The sequence below is a fragment of the Elgaria multicarinata genome, chromosome 2 (genome assembly GCF_023053635.1).
Source record: "Elgaria multicarinata webbii isolate HBS135686 ecotype San Diego chromosome 2, rElgMul1.1.pri, whole genome shotgun sequence".
NCBI lineage: Eukaryota > Metazoa > Chordata > Lepidosauria > Squamata > Anguidae > Elgaria > Elgaria multicarinata.
In genome coordinates, this window is record NC_086172.1 from 86157608 (window position 1) to 86182312 (window position 24705).

Genomic DNA, 24705 nt, shown 5'->3' on the forward strand with positions numbered 1-24705 from the left:
ATATAAAATACACATTAAAAACTGATTTAAAACATACCATACATGATTAAAACATCTTTAAAATATCCTAAAAACATCCTAAAAACATTCTAAAATTTCACTGGATAGGCCTGCTGGAATAGATCAGTCTTTATTTATTTTTTAAGGTTTTTTTATTATTAATTTTAATATATACATTTTGGCATTCATAAATTACACATCAAAAGTTTCATATCCAGAATCCAAACGAAACACAACAGCTTGGAACAGTCATCTACTAGAGTATTGCTAGAGTTTGACTGCAGGAGTTCAGTGCAAACAAATCAAAGTCTTTACATCGTTTATTTACATCCAATAGCAGATCTTTAAATAAGACCAACGAAAAAATTGAGAATTGATTTCTTTCAAAATTAATAATAGAAAAGCCGCAATAGCGTTTAACGTCAATAGATTTTAAAATTAACAAAGGTATAAAGTGGTGCTGACTACAGAGCATAGTTGCTTTTATTTTAGTTTATATATTATATATGAATACACACACAACAGTCAATCTCGGTGTAGAAGATGAATAATAGGAAAATTGTCTCTCAGCGGCAAAGAATTGACTGTGCACCTTAAAAGAATAGTTGCTGGTGTTTTGAACCACTGGTTTGAAAGCTATTCAGCTGAAAGTAAAATCGACAGTGATTTTGATAGGTACTGCAAAGATAGTAAAATTGGCAGTGGTTTTGAAAGGTAATGATAGTGAAAGGCCCAGCAAAAGACATAGAGCACTGATTGGAAACTGGGGTGGGGTGGGGTATGGGTAGATACACACATATTTTATGTCCAATTAAAATGAGCTAGAGATATTGAGAAGGACTGGCATACATGGAGCCTGAGAATCACTTAGTACAACAGATGTCATAACGGATTTAATTACATTGATGTAATTTACATTTCAATTGGCCAGCCATTGCATGTTAGCAAAATAGCAGAATAGATAACACACTCTATACTGAAGATTAATAACGCTGCTGCTGGCTGAATCCTGGTTAAAGCTTCTATATCTTCAATAAGCTGTGAATTTTGTAGTTGAGGTTGTTCTGAACAGCCTTCCCTAATCACGCTGGCTGCTGCTGCTGGGAATTGTAGTCTAACCAGGTTGGGAAAGGGAATTCTAGACAATCATGCAAAGAAGTAGAGCTTTGTAAGCTATTAGCCTAATTCTTATCAATAGACTGGTTGTAGCAGGTTTGGTGACTACCAGTGATTCTCTGCTTTGTTATAGCATGCTAAAAAGCTTTCCCTTATGACCAAAAAAGGGGCAGGGACTTCTTTTTCTCCTTGAGGAAATACAGTGATACAGTAAGGACCAGTGTTCTTAAAAAAATCAGCCCATATTCAAGGAATGTGTTCACTTTACTTGCCCACAGTGGCACACAGTTGTGATTGTGGTGTTAAGATGCAGTTGCTTAGCCCAGGGACAGCTTAGACTGGGCCATAGCAGAGGTAGGCCATATCTACACCAAGCAGGATATAGCACTAGGAAAGCAGTATGAAAGCAGTATATAAGAGGCAGGAGGCACACCAAGCATGATATAGCACTAGGAAAGTGGTATATGGTATGTGTTGTGGGCCCCAACAATTGTCAGTGCATTTCAACACTGCTATAAAACAGTGGTGTGGCTCCTGCTTCTTATATACTGTTTTCATACTGCTTTCATAGTGCTATGTCCTGCTTGTATAGATCTGGCCATAGTCAACCTCTGGCCCATGAGCCTAAACTGGCCCACAGTGATTGCCCATCTGGCTCACTGCCTTCCAGTCTGAAGTAGCATCAACCAGGAACAATTTTACTACCTCATTGGCTGTTGCATGAATTAATCAAATTTCTGTCTTTTCTCCAATCTTTGACAGACAATGTAGACTCAGTAAATCTAGATATATTACACAATTTTTCTCTGAGCACTGATGTTCTTCTGATTCTTTAATCAGATTTTTTAAAATTATACATTTCAACAAAACAAACAGAAAAAATCACAAGTGTAACTACCTCAGTTTCAAATATTATGACATTCTTAAAAAAAGGAAAAAGGAGTAAATTGCATGTAATACTGGTTTCGAAGATAACATTTAACATAGGTTTGTTTCTTTAAAAAGTTATTTCCCCTCAGATTACTTCCACTAAATATGTGAGTATGTTCACTCAGAAAGACTTGGATTCAAAGTGCCCATGTGTGGTCATAGCCCTGTGGCAGATCTTTGCACACAGAATGTCCCAGGTTCAAATCCCTGGCATCTCCAGGTGGGGCTAGAAAGGAATCCTGCCTGAAACCCTGGAAATTCAGTCAGTATTGATAATACTGGACTAGAGGGACAAAGGGTCTGACTCAGGATAAGGTTGCTTCCTATATTCCTCTGAGTGAGACTCTGCTTATGAGATGCTCCCAGTCCTGTTTTCCCCCACCCTCCCCACCAGCAGCACCCTGTGTTGTCTGAAAAGATACTCGGAGGGCTGGGGGGACCCAGTTTGGGAGGTGGCATATGGGCTGAAGAAACAGTGAAAATCAACCCCACCTCCTGCTACACCAGGAACCTCTGGTGCATCTTAGTCCCTTCCATGAATGGAAGAGCCCTTCTACTCATGGAAAGAGCACTCTGGATCCAATCCATAGTCCAGAAAGGAGGATGTGTCATTTAGAATCCTTGACGGGGTTCCATCTGCCAAGCCTTGGTTGAGTATCAGAGATTGTTGTTCCAAGGGTCTTTACTGTGCGAATGTAGATGCTCTTTACATTCTCAAAAAAAAATCTAGACATTTCATTTCATCCATACTGCATTGTTGACTAACTTGCCCCATTCACAGGTCACTATAGTTTTGTTCACATGTGCCTGTGCATCACTTAGTTTTCCTTCAGTTGATTATTGAACATTTGATGCCTGTCAGCTGAATGAATGAATTGACTCAACTGAGAATCGTTGTGTTTGAGGTGCTGTTTGTATAAGTTCTGTCTGTGTTATATATTTGTTTATGGACTGGAGCATCATATAAGTGGGTGGCAACACCGTAAATAACAGTTAAAAGTTATTCAATGTTAATGAAAAGCACAGGTCTCTGCCCCAAGGGATTTACTGTCTATAAAGGGATGCTAAAAGGTCAACAGAGGAAAGGGAAGCAGGGATAAACAAGTACATGTCCTTATGTTTCGTTATAGTAGGATGTGGCGACTTGGACACAGTACAAAAATCTTCATAGAAAAAGTGTGTTTTGAAGCAAAAATTTGAAGGAAGGAATTGAGGTAGCATCACGGAGGTGGTCTAGGGGGCAGTTCCAGGCATATGGGGCAGCGAGGGATAAAAAGTGGAGCTGTTTGAGGGAACAGGCAAAAGGGACCTGGATGAACGAAGAGCAGAGGCGGGGATGTGTTGGCATAAAGAACGACGAAATGGGAGTGGGGTGGGGACACAAGGGCACAGGAAGCTACCTTATACTAAGTCAGACCCTGGGTCCATCTAGCCCAATACTGTTGACACTGACTGGCAGCAGTTCTCCAGGGTTTCAAACACGAATATTTCTCGCTCTGCCTGGAGATGGCAGAGATTGCACCTGGAACCCATCTGAATGTAAATCACATGCTCTACCACTGAGCCACGTCCCCTCCCTAAAAGTAGGCTGATGTCTGTATATGTGTGGACTGCTCCTGACTGATCACTGTAATTTGGAGTAGGGGAAGGCATCTCCCCTGAGATGGATAACTCTTTCTCGCTCTGGCTAGCTTGTTTTTCAAACTTGAATGGGATTATCTGAGATTCACCAGATCAAGAGAGAATACAACGGCTTTAAGTACAGAGCCCATTCAGTGATAGATTTATGAATCCACCTGAGTGTTCTGAGCATCAATCAAGAATTAATATATATGGCTTGGGCTCTCAGAAGCACCTCAAGCCAAATAATACAACGTGGTACTACAAAATATACATTTATTGCTCGAAGTATTAGAGAATAACAAAACTATGCAATGATAAAACAAGCAAAACACATTGCTACATACAATGCAATTAGGATGATTAAAAGCATAATAGAAATCGTGGCTAGCATAGTTTTTAGTAAAATTATAGTTCTATTTTTCTCAACTAACAGAGCAGTCGTTATTAAGATCTTATAGTTACGTATCTGGCAAGCATGGTTTGCAGAGCTTAGATTATCATGTTTGGTAGGCTTCTTTTTCTCCCAGAATCTCTCTGGGCAATCAGATCTAACTCTTGCTTTTATAACTCTTTTGTGGATGATTTCACCTTAAGTTTTAGAGGTAGTCATACCACTATTTCTAATGTAACTAGTTCTGCCATTTGCACCAGTAACACCCGGATGAAGGTATCCTTGTCAAGCTGAGCAACATGCTGCTTCCAGCACTTGATCACCCTATTCATGGCAGCCTTCTTTCATTTCTAAGAATGCATTCTATTACTCACAGTTATCTCACAACACACACAGAACTCATCACATCCTTTATTGATCACAGTCAGCACACGCAGATAATTAGGAATAGCACTCCTATGAAATACAATGAATTCTTATCAACAATTCCATGTTACATTCCTATTCTGTGACACCCGAGATAGGCAATGCCTTCCTATTCAGCAAATCACCAGGTTGGCTTGTACAATTCCTCCAAATCTCTTTGTTGTATAGGCACACACACACAGCCATGGTATGGGGGTACACTGTGATCCAAAATGCATAGGCTAGGGATAGGCAATGTGAACTCTGCTGTGTTTCACCTGTGATGGCTCATTCACACATTGACGTTGGGTTTTGTAAGAGTCTGAGGGGTTGGTCTAGGTCAGCATCATCCGCTGAGGCAGTTCCCACAAGGGCCCACACAGCTTCACCCTGTTCTCTGTCCTCCAGGTTCATTGCTGTCTCCATTCCACTGAACTACAACCGGCGACAAATTGATCTCCGGCAGATTATCCTCATCTCCACCACCTGGATCTTTGCTTTTGCTGTGGCCTCCCCGGTCATCTTTGGCCTCAACAACATTCCAGACCGAGACCCCACTTTGTGTCAGCTAGAGGATAACAACTATATCGTGTACTCTTCCATCTGCTCTTTCTTCATTCCTTGCCCTGTCATGCTGGTCCTCTACTGTGCCATGTTCCAGGGACTTCGGCGTTGGGAGGAGGCTCGGAAGGCCAAGCTGAAGAGCAGCATCTACTTGGGCAATAGGCGGTTGTATTGCCCACCTCCCGTCATTGAGAGGAACCAGGCTGAGATCAAGTTGGAGGAACACAACCTGTATGCTCACTCGGAGTGCTCATTCCCCAGGGATTACATGAACAACGGCATTCAGACGGTGTCCTACCCACACCTCAGATATCCACCACATGGAGGACGCAAAAGGAAACATGCAAAAATCAATGGCAGGGAAAGGAAGGCGATGAAGGTGCTTCCTGTTGTGGTTGGTAAGTGTGCAATAATGGCTACTAATGGGATTGTGAACCACCAGTCTGGTTCAAGACAGGATTTAAAAGACTTTAGTTATCTAACCAGCCATGGCAGACAGAGTCTTCTGTATGCCTCCGTTCATATCCTTCACACACACTTCTGTGTATTTTGGCTGCTAATTTTTCTCTTGAACGAGGCTGTGTATTTCTAACAGCTGTGTGGCAGGTAGAAATTAAACAGGCAAACCATCTCCACTGCCACATCTCCAGGATGAGAAACGTACTAGAACCTCTGCCAGGGTGGTGGTAGCAATGACATTTACCTCTTTCCATGAGATGAACAAGGGCACTCATGGCTCCCAAAGCAGTTACCTTAGGTGCTTTGCAAACAGATGTCACTATATACACTCTACACAAGCTTTCATCAAAACTGTACATGACAGAGAGTTTACTTAGTATATTATCAGTTCTTTGATTTCATATTAAATCAAGCCAATGCTCCATTTCTAAATGGAGAGGTTCCAATGGCTCAAACCTACCAGGAAGTTACATCCTCTTCGCTGAAAGCCTATACCTCAAATCCCAGATATGTGTGACTTGCAGGGTTACAGAACAGTAAAAGAATGCACCTTTCATGTGCTTAGTTTTTACTTTTTACTTTTTCTTCAGTTACTCAAGGGTTCTGAGAGCTCTGAACTGAATACTCTTAATTGCTCGACGTGCTTCATAGTCTTTGCCTTAATCTTCTGTTTTCACCATTTTCAGTAAGTGACTTGCCCATGGCTGAACTTTGTCTTGAAGAGTGCTGCTCTCCCAACTTTTGCACCACTGCTTTTGTAACTTGTGCACTCTGGCTCTCGAAGATTTCATAATTTTAGGAATGAGAGTCCAAACAAAATATGCTAATGCTTCTGACTGAATTAGGGTTGAGCCAAAATGTTGGGGGAGATTGCGTTTACTGGGGGGAAACAATCCTGCAAATTTTCTTCCCCCATTTTGGTAACAATTTGGGGACCTGTGAAATGGACCAGAAATGTTCTCCGATTCAGAAGAACAGGAAGGTTTATTTTCACTCTAATTGGGCTTTGTGATATTATCATTTAGTCAAATCTGAGTGGCTACATGGCAACATGATGTCATCACGATCAGTACATGATCATTGATTGGTTGGATCATGCAACCAGCCAGAAGTAGCCTTGGAGGCTTGTTTATGTTTAATGCGCAGGCACACCTGCCAAGAGGAGCAGTGAAGAAGCAGGAGGCAGTGCAGAAAAGGCAGGCTCTTGTGGGGTCTTTCAGAGAACATTGCAAGTCCCCTGAAACTCTTTTTTGTTTTGCATGACAATGGTCACCCACAAAAATCCAGCTCAGCCTGACTCTGAATCTTGTCCTGCCTGAAGATTTAGAAATAGGATATGACACACTTTTTGCTGCTATTTACTTATTTATTGAAAATACTTGTTTACCACTTTTCAAACCAAATGCCTTCTCGAGGCAGTTTACAAAATAAACACCATCAATATATATAAAACACATTCCATTTCAATACAGACCAAAAATAAAAAAAATATCAGTGGCTATTAAAACTAAAATGTAGACTGGCATCGATTAATAGCAGACTGAAACATCCAGGCCTTTAAGGCCAGTTTCAAAATAGAGTGGAATCCAGGTGTTCTTCCCATCAAAAGGCATTCCACAAAGATGAGACCATCCCAGAAACAGCTCTGTTTCTTGTGCCTGCCACTCAGATGGGCTGTAATGACTGCCACCAATAGCCTAATTACTCACCTAAGTTAATGGATTTAATTGTTGTAAACCGCCCAGAGAGCTTCGGCTGTGGGGCGGTATATACATGTAAATAAATAAATAAATAAATAAATAAATAATGACAGGCCCTCGAGCAGGCTTCTGTGGTAAATCTTAGGGCCTTGAAAGGTTTATACAGGTGCAGGCAGTCCTTCAAATAACCTAGTCCTAAGCCATGTAGGGCTTTAAAGGTAAACAACAGCACTTTAAATTGGGCCCAGAAATGTACAAGCAACCAGCGCAGCTAGTACAGAAACAATGTTATATGCTCTGGTCATCTAATCCCCACAATCCTGGGCAGTTGCTTTCTGCACTAACTAGAGCTTCTGAACAGTCTTCAAAGACAGCGTCATGCAGAGTGCACTAGAGTACTGTAGTCTAGATGTAACACAAATAGCTGTAGCAAGGGCCACTTTCTCTAGATAGGAATGCAGCTGGTGAATCAGCCAAAGCAGATAAAAGGCATTCCTGGCAACCTATGCTAGCTGTGCCTCCATTGATAGTGCGGAGTCCAGAACTCCCAAGCTATGGACCTGCTAGTTCAGGGGGAGTGCAACACTTGTCTCACACCTATCCAGATCAGCAGATTTCTTCACCCTTTGTACCTCCACCAGATGTCCTGTTCGAACTCCAGCTTTGGCCTGCTTAGTTAAGCACTATATCACGACTTTATCGCTGCCATGAGAATAATTTGAGTAATCAACAGCAGGAATCTTTCAGCACGCAGCTGTTTCAGATATTCCAGTAGTCATGCTTAATTTCATGCATGATTCATCCCTCCTTGGAATCTATCCAGACTTCCCTCTTCAGGGTTTGGAGCACTAGTCCTGATAAAAATCATGGATCCCACTTTTGGATGACATGCTGCTTCTGAACAGATTTGCTAGTCTGGTTCTTCTGCGAATGGCTGTTGGGATCTCTTTCTCCATTCAAGTCACATAAAGATTCCCAGGCGTGTTGAGGAGTAGAGGAACAGGCTGTCCTTGTTATCTGCTGATAGTTGACAAAGGAATATATGGTTTAGCTCAGCTTTAGATCCTTCTCTTTTAATAAATAGGATAACATAATTAGTAGTAGGTTAATTTGCACACTTGGGAGCAGAATCTGTGCTATAATACCTTACTGACAGCATATTCCACGTTTCTGTAGATTGTACTGGGTGGCATATTCCTTTCATTTATGCAATGAAGCAAAATGTAGATTTATGTTATATCAGAGTATGTGGTGCAAATAGAGGGGCAGGAGATGGTAAAAAGCAATGTGAGAATAGGTGACATTACTTCTTCCAACATTGTCATCTTTTCAGCACCAGGTTAAGACTTTACTACCAGGCATTTGACAGCATATGATATTTTTTGATGGTTCCTGGGATTTATTATTATTTCAGATTATTATATTTTTGTACATCGGTTTTATATCAGGATACAATATTGCATTTTTAGGGTTTTGCTATTGGGCAGTATAAAAATGTAATTGAAATGAAATTATATGATTCCACCCTGAGTGCTCTAAATTGGTCCCCCTTCGATGGCAGGTATTAATATCCCAGTCACTAGGAGCTGCTCAATGCTTACAGTACCATCTACATTATTTCTGGAGCAACAGTGGTGACCAGTGACCAGAGGTGGGCTGTTTGTAGTCAGTTTGGGATCAGCTGTTTAGTCAGTGTCTGCATCTCAGTGAAAGGTATTTGTAGTAATAAAGATTAGACTGCTTGTAATTGATGATTTCACAATTGATTACTTCTAACGGACCCACCAAGATATCCAACACATGCCAGAGCCCCAAATTCCATCCCTTTCTGGGGCCAATTTTGAAAATGGCTTTACATTCTTTTTCTGTGAACAGTCCATGATCACCTTTATAAGCAAACTGCTCTAAGAGACAGGCCTTTCCTGTTTTATATACAGCAGAGTTGGGACTTAAACCAGTTCTCCCAGGTCCAGGTTTAAGGGCTGCTTCTCTCAATACATTCGCCATGTGGGAGCCTGTTGACATGCTATCCATGTGGCATCTACTCCATGTGGAAACCTGTTTTGTGTGCCCTTCACTTTGTTGTTTTGTCTCTGTGCCTCAGCCAAGCCTTTTTTATGGTTAACCAGTGGTACATGTGAAAGAGCTTGTTGTGGGGAGTGGCCCACAGAGGCAATTTTGACTGGCAGCCATTTTGTGAGAAGTAGCTCTCGCTTTTGATCTAGGAATCTATTCATTTTAACTTAATTTTAATGGAAACGTAACCATTTGTTGAGTATCAGTAGCAATTTTTAGCCATTTCAGGTGAAATTCCACCAGAAAGTGAGCAAGAGTGGGTGGGGTGGGGAGGGGAGGGGAGGGCAGTGATGGAACCCATTATTTGAAATTATGAAAGAGCCAGATTATGGCTGAAGCCTGCCTTTTTTTTTTTTTTTGTACAAAGTGAGTTATTCTGTGACCAGCTTCATCCAGGTCAAATTAAATGGCCATATAATGGATCCTTGGGGGCCCTCATCTCTATCTTTCTCTTTAGCAGTTAATGACTTACGGGCTTTCCCCCACCCCCTGCCCCCACCATAATTCCTTCTTTGGAAGCTTTTCTGCTAATTGTAGAACTAAACTCACAGGCTTTCTGAGCCATTACTTAAAATTGTAAGCAGATCCTCCCACCCCACCTTGCTGTTCAGCAGAAAAGAGTACCTGTCTGCTGATGAGCCCTCCCCTTAAACACAGAAGTTGGCTAAAACCTTCACGACCTGTCACAATGCCTCTGTCAAACACTGTATTGTATGCCATCAGCTGATATTCAAAGTGGCAGTGTACAGCATAGAATTCAGTGCAAGACAGGACCCCTCTGCCCTAGATATTTGGTGTAGTGTGTGATTTTAATGGATTGCAGCTTTTCCTAACACTTTTGTATTATTTATTTATTTTATTATATATCTATCCCACCTTTTTTCCTCTTGCAAGGAACCCAGGGTGGCTCACCTGATTCTCTTCCTCTCCATTTTATCCTCACAACAATGCTGTGAGGAGGGTTAGGCTGAGAGTCAGTGACTGGCCCAAAGTCACCCAGGGAGCATTATGGCCAAATGGGGACCAAAACCTAGATCTTCTGTGTTCTAGTCCAACACTGTAACCACTACAGCACATTGGCTCGCTCTTATGATGGGAGAAACTACATTTGTTGAAATTCTTCCAACGGAAAAAACAGGAATGCTGTTTCATGTTGAATATGATAATCTGATCACATTGTGTCTGCACTCTGTGGCTCTCCACATATGGCTTAAAAAATAAGTAAGACTCCAGCATGTAAGATATAAGCCTGGTTCAGGTAGTCATTTGAAGCTTCATAAGCAATGTTTTAGGAAGCTAGGAATGAGCATAGGAGCCAAGCTCTCATCCCTTTCTCCTGTTATGCACCAGCTTCAACATGAATGTCCTGGCTTATATTAAGACAGCATTGCCTGTTACATTTGAACTGGGGAACTCTGTCTTAATGTCAGGTAGCAAACCAGAAAAATAAGTGAGGATCACATTCCTGATTTGTTAACTGACGTTAAGACCAAGTTCCAGGTCCAAATGTAACTGGGAACTCTGGCTTAATACAAGCCAGGATCTTTGCATGATTGTCTGAACTGAGGTTCCACTCTGCTTGCACAGAACAGGAATTCTTTGTTTGCTGTAGTTTTATTCACCCAGTGCAACATTTAAATCACGCATCAGAAACAGGAAGTTTGAGAACAGGAGAAGCCCATATTATAGGGCTAACATTGTCAAGTGAGAAGAGTTCAGGCAGGAAGTTAGAAGTTGCAGCTTCACCTTGTAGAAAAGACTAAGCATTTATGTGCCTCTGGGCTATTATTGAACAGTTTGGCTTCTCCATAGCTTGAAGCTCTTCTTCTGCTTGGCATGGAGAATTAAGTAGCTGATTCCATTTCATAAAGAGCCTGTAGATGTCAGAACTCAGTTTCCTTTTTTCTCTCACAGGTGCTTTCCTTTTCTGTTGGACTCCTTTCTTTGTGGTCCACATAACCAGAGCACTGTGCGACTCCTGCACTATTCCTAGTGAAGTCACCAGCATCGTCACGTGGCTGGGCTACGTCAACAGCGCTCTCAACCCTATTATCTACACTGTCTTCAACACCGAGTTTAGGAACTACTTCCGCAAAGTTTTGCACATCTTCTGCTAACGCTGCTGGATTCTAAACATAGAACTGAACTCTGAATATAGAACAGAGTGTATTGCACAGTGCAAAGAGCCAGACAACTATTCTTTGTATAGTTTATTAAAGTTTTATTTCTTGCTACATTAATGTGTGTTTCAATTATTTTCCTTTTTGGAAAGCACAATAATTACCAACTGTTTATCCATGGCACAGATTGTCTTTTTAAATAAGTCTTTTCAAATTATACCGAGGCTACTATATATTTGTTGAGACTGCCAACATGGCCTGGATCTAATGTACCACCTCCATGGTACCCCAGTATAATCTTCAACATTAACTGAGGAACCCCTTTTGAGTTTGTCACTGACATGCCCAGTTTGTGCAGGAAGATTATGTAACGAGGTAGTCATGGTGGTTGCTCCACAATTATAGCAACCCCAAAGAAGAGTACAAACAGCTTATGGTGATGTTGTAAGCTCTGTAATATTACTATCAGTTTGGTTTTGATCAAGGTTTTAAAAATAAATATCTATCAGAAGATGCTTATTCATGCCTGGAGCCCTTCTGGGCTTTTTGGCTAAGATCAAATGTAGTATCTGTTCTTATCAGTTTAATATCTGATATGTCCTCTATTTGAGGACTATATATTAAATGGATTTTTGGAACTTAAACTGCCCAGAGAGTTTCAGCTATTGGGCGGTATAGAAATGCAATAAATAAACTGCAAATGATGGGCAAAAATAGCTGAATAAATAGAGGCAGGACAGGGGAAACAAGCAAAACTTCCATATCTATAACTATTTATCCATTCCACTGCCATAGATTGTAACAGTGGCCCGTTCCAAACTCTTCATTAAGAAGCATAGTAAATTTTTCACCAGATTCTGAACAGCCCTGCATGGCATAAGAATTTTTATAAGGTAGGCCTTATATGATCTGAGTACTAGAGCATTAAACTACTGAGCATTCTGAATACATACACACATTTACTCACTGTCCAGCTTTAATCACATGGGTAGTCATGCACAGCAACAAACAGCCTTAGCATGGATGAGCATTGTTTTAAAGACCTTACTCAATAGTTCTTTAATACAAGTCAGATGAGCATCATGATATGCATGCATATATTCCACTTCATCCATGGTGGCTGCTTCTGTGCATTGGTCTCCCTTGCTCGATCAGGGCAACTGTATTTTATTAACGTATGTGGAATTATGATGGCACACCCCTTAATTTCTACAAATATAACACAAGCGGAAGTGTGAGGTGAGCAAATGGTGAGTCTAACTCTTAAGGGCCACTACCCAGAAATAAATGCTGAGATTACATTTGCACATGCTTTGACTTCGTCCACAATGACCTCTATGAAGCGAGCCTGTGAGACATTATGGGGATGGTGAAGACATGGAGGCTATTTTCCAGTGATCCATGGAATAAAGTGAACAGAGGGCAATATCCTACATTTCCTTAGGAATTGTCATAGGTGAAACCAAAAAGTGGTAAGTGAACAGACCCCGAGAAGGACGTATGGAATGGATAAAATAATGTCAGAGGGAGACGTTAAACCTCTTAGCCTTGAACAGCTGTGCCCCTTCCTGCGTACCCTTATTTGTATCTGGCTGTGGATGTTACACTACCTGTTTTTGAGAAAAATAAGCATTGTGGAGCCACCTGCAGACCATATTGAATAAAGACATTTTTCTGTCCTAATGCTCATTTCATAAGCATAAACCAGAGCTTTTCTACATGAGGTTGTTAATATGCTGTATCTACTTGCAGTTTTGTCACCGAATTGAGATCTGAGCACTAAATGAAGACCGTTTTCTTTCTTGCTTTTCCACTACATAACCTCTGGGTATAGCAAAAAGGTGCAATTACACACGTGGGAAGTGTTTTCTTTCATTTCCAGAAATAATACCACATTTTCCCTACTCTAAAAAAAAAAAAACCTCATAAAAAATGCTGTTTAAAAACAGAAGCGAAACTAGAGGGTCACAGTGTCATCTAAAGAATGACAAGCACACAATAAATGCCTCATGTAGAAAAGCTCTACAGGCACAATCCTATGCATGTTTAGACAGAAAAAAAGCCTTACAATTCTCAGTATTCCCCAGCCAGCATGTCTGGCTAGCGAATGCTGGGAATTTTAAGGCTTTTTTTTCTGTCTAAACACGCATAGGATTGTGCCCTCAGCCAGGCTTCTAGCATCTGCCCCTTGACACCTTTTCATGGATAGTATACCATCCCACTAGGCACTGCTAGTACTAGTACCCATGCACCGTATGTGCTAAGCTATGATTCAAGAATCCCTATACTTGGAAAAGGAGCCTACCTTTAAGGAGAAATCTTGCTTAGTTAGCATTTAGATGTTTCCTTGATGGGGCTTAGATATATGGTAGGCTTTGAACATGGAAGGCAGCCAGGACAGAATGTCATCAACTATAACGTCTGTTGGACCCAGAATTTGTCATATCACAGTATTGGCCTGAATTTCTAGAACTGCGAAAATGTATCTGTCGACACGTGACTGACACATGCTGCACATGTCGGTCACATGCTGGAGGGATTTGCATAATTACCCTCGGCAGTAGGGCTTATCGTGATGTGTGAACCCAGCCACCCAGAACCTTACAACAACCCATGGGTTCTTGGTGGCTTCTTACGCATGGCAACAAGCCATCCTGGCCAGCTTCACATGACACACAAGCCCCACTGCTGAGGGTAATTATGGAAATAACCCCAGCATGTGCAGCATAGTTAACAAGCCTCTGTGCTTGTTAACTGCCTACTGATCATGCAAACCCAGTCAAGGAGCTAAAGGGATGGATTTATTATAGCTGACTTTCAAAAATCCTGGTCTTCCCAAGATGGCTTACAATATAAAACAGTAAATTTAAATATCGACAAATTATAAAACCACCCCAAACTTAAACAATTTTAAGATAAGCTAGTCATGATTAGCAAGTCCCATTAACAAAAGAACAGCCGTGCTGGTCAGACCAAATGCCTAGCTATCGATCCATTTTATATTTATTTGTACATTTCTACACCGCCCAATAGCTGAAGCGCTCTGGGCGGTTCACAACAAATACAAATAAGTTAAAATAGAAAAGTGAAAACTAGAGTATAAAATAAAAGTTAAAGCCAAAATAAAATCTAGCAACAATGTAAAGATTTAGAATACAAAAAAAGATTTAAAACAACAGAAATTGAAACTGTTTACGAAGTGACCCACTAGCTGCCTGTGGGAAGGCCGCAGGTAGGACACAAGCGCCATTGCACCCTTCCACTCATGTTCCACTCATGCAACTGCCTCGGATCCTGGCGTAATATATAGCCATCATGACTAGTAGACATTGGTAGCCTTGATTTCAATGGATCTGCTTTAAGCCTGGTCCCATAGTTTAGAGATCTATGTAATACAAGTTTTACTTCCTCCCTGGGGACTTCAGAAGGCAGTTAAATTTAACTTTATCTACCATGAAGATTTAAAACTATGGTACAATCCACATACCTTGATTGGCCATAGTTAAATGATGTGAAAGGCCTGGGCAGAAAAAGAAATTCAAACGATAAATCAATAACAAGCAAACAAAAATCCAAAGATGTTTATGACCTTGCAAGCTGAATATCAGCTCCTGCCTTCAGCTCCATGGCAACGTGCGTGGCAACAGTTAAGATGTCATATTGAGAAAACGTTTGGTCTGCATGGACTTGCTCCATGGCAAACCCCAAAAGTCTCAATGCCTTTAAAATATTTTGGAATAGTTTTGAAACTACACATTTTCTGGCAGCACAAGCTTATAGAGCTCCATCTTTAGAAAAGCAAACAGGACAGGGGTAAGGTCATGGCAAGAGGCAATAACATAGATTAACTACTCATCTATGGTTTTCAGATAAAACACAAATTTATGTTATTGGGCATAGTGGACCCCAGCAAGATTTTGTAAACTTGGGATAGCTACTGAGCACAAGTGCTGGCATTTTATTAACGTGTGTGTGGATTGGGGGACTGGGTGGGTGGGGGGAAGGATCCATATGTGGGAATGTCCAGTACAGTTATGAATGGGGACAAGAGATGGATTCTGAGAAGATGACTCTAAAGTTTTTGCAGTTGTTATATTCAGTGTTGCTATATGTTCACACACATAAACAGAAAGAGAGGGAGTAATATCCCACCAAAAAGAGCAGCGCTCAAGTGCATTCACTCCTGGAATCACCATTCCTACTGTTTAACTCAAGCCATTGATCCTGTTCAGATGACACGCTATGCCACAGTGGTTAAGCATTTTGAGCTAAACATTATAGCTCAGCGTGCTGTGTGAACCATTTCTAACCATGGGGGCTACATAACCATCATTTAAACACACTCACTAACCATTTGCTGCAAAATGGCTTAGTGTGTCATCTGAACAGGGTCAGTATTATCTGGCAGAACAAGAATAAACAGACGCCCACCTGACTAAAGAGAAAAAATAAGTGCTTTGCTGATCTCTATATAAAACCAGGGGCAAGCTTCCTACTGAAGATTTCCAAATTATTATCATTATTATTGTTATTTCTATTTCCCAGTACGCTTTTGCAATACTGCTTCTAAGAGATCTCTGTGGCTTCATGACAGCCCATCAGGGTGATAAAGCAAGGGACAAAAGCCAATTTTCAAGCTAGGCCAATCCCTTGCTTCATTACCTTGCATGCACAGCAGTGGGTACTTAAAGAGAACCTGGCAGTTTTTTTGTACGCCCAGGAACTAATATCTCCCTCAGATATTGTATATACATAGAGGAGTTATAGCTCGGCTGGAATACCAACTGTGCAATCATCCCTGCTTTAACTGTGCTACAACCACACAGGTTTGAAGAACATTTACAACATGACCGTTGCTGATGGAGGATGATGGGAGCAGTAATTCTCTGTATCTGGAGGAAAACAGGTTGGGGAAGGCTGATTTAAATCTCCCTTTTTCTATACTTGAACATATCCAAGTAACTTTTCCTCATTTGCTGGTCTTCTACCAGTTTCAAATCACCTTTAGGTGCTTTAGGGTGGATTCCTGCATTGAGCAGGGGGTTGGACTCGATGGCCTTATAGGCCCCTTCCAACTCTACTATTCTATGATTGTAGGTCAGACTGCACTTGATGCTGACTTGTGTGTTGTTTTTCAAATACATTTTCCCCTTCTTTTTGCAAAAGAAAAACTGTGGAGGCTTCAAGCTCCAGCGGAAGACTGGGCCCTTGTCTTGCCGGCAGTGCGTTGGCGCTGCAAGGCCTCCAGCTCCTGCGTTTGCACTCCTTCCCAGCATCTGCATGGGAAGGAACACAAGTGCAAAGTTGCCACTGCCACTGCTGCTGCGCTGAGCACCGGGGTGTGTGTGTGTGTGTGTGTGTGTGTAGATGGGCAAGGAACGAGGCAACCAGAGGGGGACAAAGAGGGGGATGCGTGGAGCCCGAGCCACCTCTCCTCCCTCTGACCTCCCTCTGGCTGCCCGGTCCTTCCCCTCCCCCAATTATTTTAATCTGTATCTGTGCAGCTTTGCAGATACAGATAATTTAAAAAAACGGGGGAGGAACAGTCCTGTTCCTCTCCTCCCCCTCTTTTTAAAATTATTTACAGGGACACTTGGGGCTCTCCAGAGTTCTGCCCACTTCCCTCTCCAGCCGATTGCGACCAATCAGGGGCTGCCATCGGCTGTGACGCGTGTCCGCAGCCAAAAAAGTGCCTGATTTTTTTCCCAGTGGAGTTTCTGGGGCTTGCCCCTGGATGGCTTCGCAATGGCGGCTGCGTCATGTAGATGACCTGCCATTACCCCGGAGCAAACCCTTCATCAAGACAGCCCCTCGCTTAAGGGTGAAAGGCTTCTTAACCCTTCCCCCTCTGCTAGGAGTTTTTCTGATAGAAATTGCCCTCCTCAAGCTGATTTTCCCTCTTCAGAGAAAAATAGAGAGAGCAAAACGCAGCATTTGAAGGGGGTGGGGGAAATAACTATTAGCAGAAGAACTGCAGAAAGGGAAAGGGTCAAGGCACCCCTGCCTTGCTTCCCATACTAATCTTCTACTGCAGATCAGGCTGTCCACAGCAGCATTTAACAGAAAAGGAGATGTAAAAGAAACTACATGCAACTGCCAAGTTGTTTGTGTTATCAGCAGCAACAGTACCCTGAATTATCACAGTTAATAAAGTGAATATGACTGCAAGTACTTTCTGCACTAAAAAAAATTTCTGACCTCCCTGTTCACAATTCTTCACTGCCACCACATGGACTTTATATAAACTTGAAACTCTCCATAAAGTGTGCTATAGTCCACAAAAGCCTATGCCATGATAAATCTGTTAGTCTTTGAGACAGGGGTCCCCATCCCTTTTGGACCTGTCAGCTGTGGGCACATTTAGGGTTTTGAAAAACTGCTATTGGCACTACCACAAAATGACTCCTATGGAGGTTGAGTGAGTCTAGTCACAAAATGGCTGCTGTGGGGACCTGGCCAGTGAATTTATTTATTTATTTATTTATTACATTTCTATACCGCCCAATAGCCAAAGCTCTCTGGGCAGTTCACAAAGACAAGTAATTCACCCCAGAAAATGAGTACAAGCAGAGGAAGGGTCTGAATTACTCCAAAGCAAGTCCAAAAAAGCACCAAAAACACCAGTTTAAGGTTGCAATCCTATGCATGCATGCATGCTCAATGGGAATAACTTCTGAGTAGACCTACATAGGATTGCTCTGTTTATCCTACATACACACCTTTCCTCAGCCCCAAAAGAAAGGAAATAAGTTTTTCTACCTTGCCCACTCAGCCACTCCGTTCCCCACCTGGTGCTCCTAGCCCTCTGCTATCAGAGCTCCTACCGGGGAGGATGTTCTGCGTCTGTGTCCCAAGCAATCCCAAGCACTAAGCCTATCTATGTCTAGCAACAGCAGCGACCTTGTCAAGTAATCTTTGCCTTTGTTCATGTGCAACACTCACGCCTCATATACATTTTACCCCCCACTGTGGATTGTCTTTTTGTACCACTAATTGCAGCTGGTATAATATCCTAAGCATGGAACTGCGCCACAGGACAGCGCCAGCAGGAGTGTTACGCTGCAGTGTCACGAAGATGCTTAACCTCTCTCATGTGCTTTGCCCTGCTGAGTTTAGATTAGAAGAACTACATGGTGCTTCTGGATATTTTGTCCGCTGAACTGGTCATGCGAGAAGACCTGGGCCTTGGAAAGGTGAGCGCACACACACATACAAAGTTGCTGGCAGGAGCTACTTGAAAACGTTTGACCATGAAAGGAAGTTCAAATAAGCAAAAGGAATGGTGGCGTATATGAGCACAGTTTGAAACAGCTGGAGAGAGGAACCACTTGTCAGCTGTAGAGCACATGCTTTCCAGGCAGATCAAGATTCCCAACTCAGGCTGGGTTCACACAACACGCTAACCCAGGATGGTTTATTTTCTGGAACAGCCCGTGATTAGCGTGTTGCCTGTGGGATGTTTCCCCACCACCACAACAGTGAGTTAGTTTCCCCAAATAAGCTACCCCGAAAACCCAGTCTGCAGTAAGGGTTATTTTACCTATGGTGTCTCCAATTGCTCCCGTTGGACATTATTAGTAGTTTCTGCCAGTTTATCAGGCCTGGTTTTGCATTGTGAAGGTCTGCTGTTTTCCATGCCTCAATACTTCCCTGACAAAAGGCCAAAGTCTAGCAGAAGATTCAAGAATGTGAAAGGGGCTGAAAAGATGCTGCTCCTCTCTTTCCATGGCTTTGTTCTTTTGCAGCCCATTAAGAGTTGAGTCAGCTCTTATCTTCATCAGATAAAGGTCAGCCTGGCTCAGAAGCAGTAAATAGCCTTTCCACTCAGATGGTAACCGAGAAAACCCCAAAGAGGTACAAAGACAAGACTCTCCCCCTTCCTCCAAACTTCCCTTCAAATCCCAGCTTGGCCATGAAGGATTACTTAACTGTTCTTCAGTTCCATCCTGCGCATACACCAATCTGTATCCAAGTACATGCATTTGCTCACATTCCTGCCTTGTTACTTTCATTTCTCCTGCTTCCTCTGCTTTCTTTCCACCAAACTTTTGATAAAATTATTATTTTTATCAAGGATGGACAAAAACGTACTTCTTCACACAGCACGCAGTTAAACTATGGCATTTGCTGCCACAAGATGGAGCAATAGCCACGAACTTTGCTTTCAAAGGGGAGCAAAAAGGCTATCCATGGCTAGTGGTCAGGATGGCTATATTTTACTTACAGCATCAGAGGCAATATTCGTGTCCTACTTGTGGGCAACTGTTTGGCCACAGGGCAACCAGGATGCTGGGCAGGCCAGAGAGACCATTGGTCTGACTCTGATCCAGGAGGGCTTTTTAAGATGTGTACAGCTTGCTCACTTCCATTACTGGGTTTCTTCCAACATGAATGAGGGTATCTTCAGGGGATGACACAAGACCAAGTCAACATTTCTTCCCCAAGACCCCACTGAAATGGAAACTAGAGATAGCGTTATTTCCCCCATTTGTCCCCAAGGAGTGCTTCGTACAAAATGGGAAAGGTGATATCAAAGCCATTGTTAAGATATAGCCTCATTTGCTTCCCAGGCATGTCTACGGTGGTGTCTTTTTCCAGTGCTGGATGTACATCCATTATACTGCACAAATGTGTCACGGTCCCACATCCTGCGCCTCTGAGGCAAAGGTTACAGAGAGCAGTCTGGCAGTGAACCGCCCAGAGAGATTCGGCTATTGGGCGGTATAGAAATGTAATAAATAAATAAATAAATAAATAAATGGCTGTCTGCATAAGAGCCAGAATAGTGATGATACAAGTTCCTCCTAAACCACACTTCCTATAAAGGAATAAATAAATAAATTTGTTGACTGCTCATCTCACTTGGCCTGCAGAAGGGACAGCAGCGAGCCTCTAAAATGCACTGCTTGGCTGCGATTTAAGATGTTCTCATCGGCTGTTTCATTACTGATAAGTTTTTGATGCCTTTGATGCACAGGCCTGAAAGCTGGCAGGGCATCATTTGGCATGATCAACAACCGCCTTCACTGACCACGGCTTTCCAATGACTGTACATCACAGCGCAACTGAAAGCCTGCATTTATAGCGTGCATTCACAAAACAACCATGAATGCTTTTCACTATTACACTGAAGCAAACTTCAGAATGCACCAATCTGAGGGAGATTCTGGTTGTGCTTCTGCTTTGAGTTTATTTGATCTAAAAAGTGGGATACAAAATTATAAATAAATAAACTCTCCAGACCAGGCCAAAATTCAGAAAAATGAGCCTGTTCAGCCAATGTTAGCAATACTTTATTGTGCTTCTGCAAAGTTCCCTCCCTTCTCATAGGAATCAACATGGCTCCAAATTAATGCTCATTTTATATCCTGCAATTTAACACTCAGAAGGTGCTATTTTCAAACTAATCTTCTTGCTAGAATGTAAGGGCACTTTTCTCAAGTGAGACGCTGAGGAAATACACAGTTGCACTTTCTCTTATTTTTGGCAGCACAAAGTCACAGCTGTAAACTCTTTGCAAAGTATAATTTTTAAGGATTTGATTACCGATTTGTTGTGAGCTCTGGCAAGAATATCTGAGATAATATTGCATCATTTTGTTTAGAGCAGGGGTAGGCAACTTCAGAGGGTTGGGGGGCCAGAATGGCCCACTAGGACTTCTTCGCCACTGCCACCGGCAGAAGCAGCTGCTGTGCTGAAACTCCAGCAAATTCTGCTGGGCAACAAGGCATACTGGGAATGCATACTTTGTCTCCCAGCAGAATTGGGCTACCCAAAGCCTGTCAAAGTGCTCTGATCCCTGCTGTACCTGGTTTCTCTGCAGAAACAGAGATTCTGCTGGGAAACAGTGATTCCACTGGGAATCTCACCCTGTGTACCTTTCCCCCCAGCAAAATTGCTGCAGCATGATTTTGGGTGCACAGCAGGGGCAGCGACTGGGGGGCTGCCCAAACAGCCTTGGCAGGCTGCACGTTGCCCACCTGATTTGGATGAGGGGGGAAGTCAAGCTCAGAAGAGTGAAAATCAAAGTTATCAGAAGGCACAGCTACACCACACTGATTTTGTTCAAGTTACTGACCAGATGCCACAATATATGTACATGTGACTCCTATACAATGGGCCATGACCTGCAGGCCCTTCACAACAAAGAGCTAGGAAGAGATAACCCTATAAGTAAAAGTGGCCTTTAATCTGCCATTTGCCCAGAGCTCCATAAACTATGTGACTGACAAACAAGTACAATTTATGCTGTTGAGCATCCAACATGATCCAGGGCCAGTCTTGCCACTTCATCTGGGATGGCAGAAGACTCTTAAGCGGCTTTGTAGAAACCATGTGAGCAGCAGCAAAATGCCAGTGAGAATTCAGGAGACAAAAGTGGAAGCAGGAAAGGAGCTAACAGGAAGAAAGCACTGTGGTTTTGTGCCCTGTTGGGTCAGGAGCAAGTGGGGATACCAGGCAACTTGGTTCAGCACTAATGTCACTCCCTCAGAGAGGCCTATTGCTTGCCAAACAGAATGGGAGAGAGGGCAAACTTAGCACACTGTACACTCAGTTTCTGTACGTATGTATGTGTGTGTGTAGGGATCAGTTAGCTCTAGGTCAAGCTCACTATAATCTCCAAGTTTTGTTCATATTGTAAATCAACCATTGCTTATATCCAAAACCTCCAGATTTGTATTGCACTCTGAGGGAATGATACAAGAAGCTTCGTGACTGCATCATACTTTGCTCAGCATACACATGACACATACCATACAGGATTTCCAATATATTAAGAGAAATTTGTCCTGCAAAAGGTGTGTTTGGGGGTGGGGTGGGGGGGAGAGACCCTCAAACAACACAACAACAAAACTAAACTCAGCAATGGAATCAAAGTCCAGATATAATATCGGCAGTCTTTAAAAGAAGTCTGAATGAACTACGCTCACGGAAGGGCCGGGCTGTTCCTTTTTCTTTTTTGAATGAGAGGTAGGTCAGTATGGGACAGAACAACAGAGACACAATTTATACTGAAATGACTTTGTAAGAATTGCAAAAGGACGCTGGCCTCATAAAACTCTTCAAAAAAAACGTTTGTAAGTCACTTCAAAGAACCACCACCATTCATCAGAGCTCTGAGACAGAGCAATTTAAACCACCCATCAGCTTTGCAGAGGTTTCGTAGAGAGCCCTGTAAAGCTCATGCAAATTCCCGAGTTCCCCTGAAACACGTGGAGTCCCTTGGTGTTCTCATGTCCATATATTTTCAGTTTCTGCATTGTTAGAAAAGGGTCATCAGTTGGCCAGCAACGTGCAAATTACAGCACAACTTGATCTTTTTGATGAGTTAATTTTCCTGTTATCACTATGAATTCAGAGCAGGATGACTGGTCCAGCCAGTCTGCCACACAAACACGTATCCACGTCAATGGAAGAGGTAGGGCTTTTCAGACAACAACTTTCTCTATCACATCGTCTGCAACATGAACCTCTTCTGCCTGAACAGTAACTGAGGCTGACTGGCCGCACATATGCTGGTGGTCTTTCCAATCCTGAAAATGAGGAGCAAAGAGACAGATTGTCAAATGAAAGCAATTGCTGGACGAAGGCAAAGTGCGGCAGCAGGAGAGAAGGGCTTGTGCAGGAGACTACTTTTATGGAGTGGCATTTTGCTTTGAGAATCCCTCAGGATTCTCAATCCTAAACTCGCTTAGGGACAGGAAACTAAAATCTCATTTATATCCCATCTCTTTCCAAACTTGTCCAAGGTATCTCTCACAAAAATTAAAACCCCAAATAACATAATAATAATAATTTGAAAAAAACCCAAGTGAAACCAAGAACTTCATGGCAGCAGATTAAAATTCATGGCAGCCCTTATGCAAATCTATGGTGCAGCCACAATTGGAATACTGTGTACGGCTCTGGTCACTACACCCCAAAAAACAGTATTGTAGACTTGGGGAAATTGCAGAGAAGGGCAACTAAACTGATCAAGAGGCTGGAGCATCTCCCCTACAGAGGGAAGGTTACAACAGCTGGAACTATTTAACTTGAAGAAAAGGCGAGTAAGGGGGGACATGACAGAAGTGTACAAAACTCTGCGTCGTATGGAGAATGTGGATAGGGAGACATTTTTCTCCCTCTGCCATAATACTTGAACCCAGAGTAAATCCCATGAAGCCGATTGGTGGGAGATTCAGGACAGATTAAAGAAAGTATTTCTTCACACAGCTCATACTTAAACTATGGATTTTGCTACCACAAGACATAGCGATAGCCACCAATTTGGATGACTTTAAAAGCGGGTTAGACAAATTCACGGAGGGGAAGGCTACCAATGGCTACCAGTCATGATGGCTACATGCTACCTCTAATATCAGAAGCAGTATGCGTATGTACAACATCTGCTGGGAAACACAGGCAGGCAGCCAGTTGCTATTGCACTCTTGTCCTGCCAGCGGGTTCCCCATGGGCAGCTGGTTGCCCACTGTGCGGACCAGATGGACCGCTGGTCGGATTCAGCATGGCTCTGCTAATGTTTTTATGTTCTTAAAATTAAATCCCAACTAAATCCAGGAACTTCGTGGTGGTGGATTAAAATGCAAAACAGCAACAAAACACAATATTACCTAGTTAAATTAAGAGACCTGAGTAAAGAATCATATTTTTTACCTGGGGCCAAAAGGCCAAGAGCTAGGGGAATGAAATTGGGTGAGGGCATCCCACCACAAGAGACAGCCTCTTCCCTAGTCACACATCCTCCACCTACCCTCAGTAGGTGGGAGAACCTGGAGATGGGCCTCAGGAGATGACCTTTGTATAGGGCCAGGTTCACATGGGAACAGGCGCTCCTTCAGAGCATATATATTTAAGGTGGGATTGTCAGAAAGGGACCTACAACACAGCCCTCCTGCTCAAGCCTCAGTAGAAAGGAACAGCAATTCATTAAAGCAAGCAAATCGTGGCGTGGATGCTTGTTTCTCCAGCTATGTGGGGTATTTCTGCGCACTTGTACCTCAGGTGCATATGGAATGCATTACCTTCCGTTGACAGAAAGTTGAGCAGTAATTGACTTTATGGCAGCCAGTGCACTCGTTCATTGCCTCACGACCACAGTTTACGCAGGATTGCTGTCACAATGCAGACAAAGAGGGTAAGTCAGAGAAGAGGAAAAGAAAAAAGCATTACTGTTTTTGCAAAGCCTTAGAAGTACAAGATACATAGGATGAAGAAGAGAGGCAATGCACAACTACTGGAATCCTATATAGGGAGCATTTTGAAAATATATATATCAGTTCTTCCATACAGGAACTGAGCACCATAAAGGAGTAAGCAG

At 42.5% G+C, this 24705-nt stretch overlaps 2 protein-coding genes and 1 pseudogene across 4 annotated transcripts in view; 2 read left to right on the plus strand and 1 right to left on the minus strand.

The window, feature by feature from the left end:
• Positions 1 to 11489, plus strand: part of DRD4 (dopamine receptor D4) — a 43055-nt gene extending 31566 nt beyond the window's left edge. The window contains exons 3-4 of the mRNA XM_063118404.1: positions 4874 to 5427; positions 11179 to 11489. Of these exons, the coding sequence (XP_062974474.1) occupies positions 4874 to 5427; positions 11179 to 11381 (757 nt within the window). The 3' untranslated portion in view covers positions 11382 to 11489. The remainder of the gene's footprint in view (positions 1 to 4873; positions 5428 to 11178) is intronic.
• Positions 11490 to 11914: 425 nt separating this feature from the next.
• On the plus strand, positions 11915 to 12083 carry LOC134393864 (U2 spliceosomal RNA; annotated as a pseudogene).
• Positions 12084 to 21976: 9893 nt separating this feature from the next.
• Positions 21977 to 24705, minus strand: part of DEAF1 (DEAF1 transcription factor) — a 37239-nt gene continuing 34510 nt past the window's right edge. For all 3 annotated transcript variants that reach the window (XM_063117085.1, XM_063117084.1, XM_063117083.1), the window contains 2 exons: positions 24410 to 24499; positions 21977 to 22918 (listed from right to left, as the gene is read on the minus strand). In XM_063117085.1, the coding sequence (XP_062973155.1) occupies positions 22814 to 22918; positions 24410 to 24499 (195 nt within the window). In that variant the 3' untranslated portion in view covers positions 21977 to 22813. The remainder of the gene's footprint in view (positions 22919 to 24409; positions 24500 to 24705) is intronic.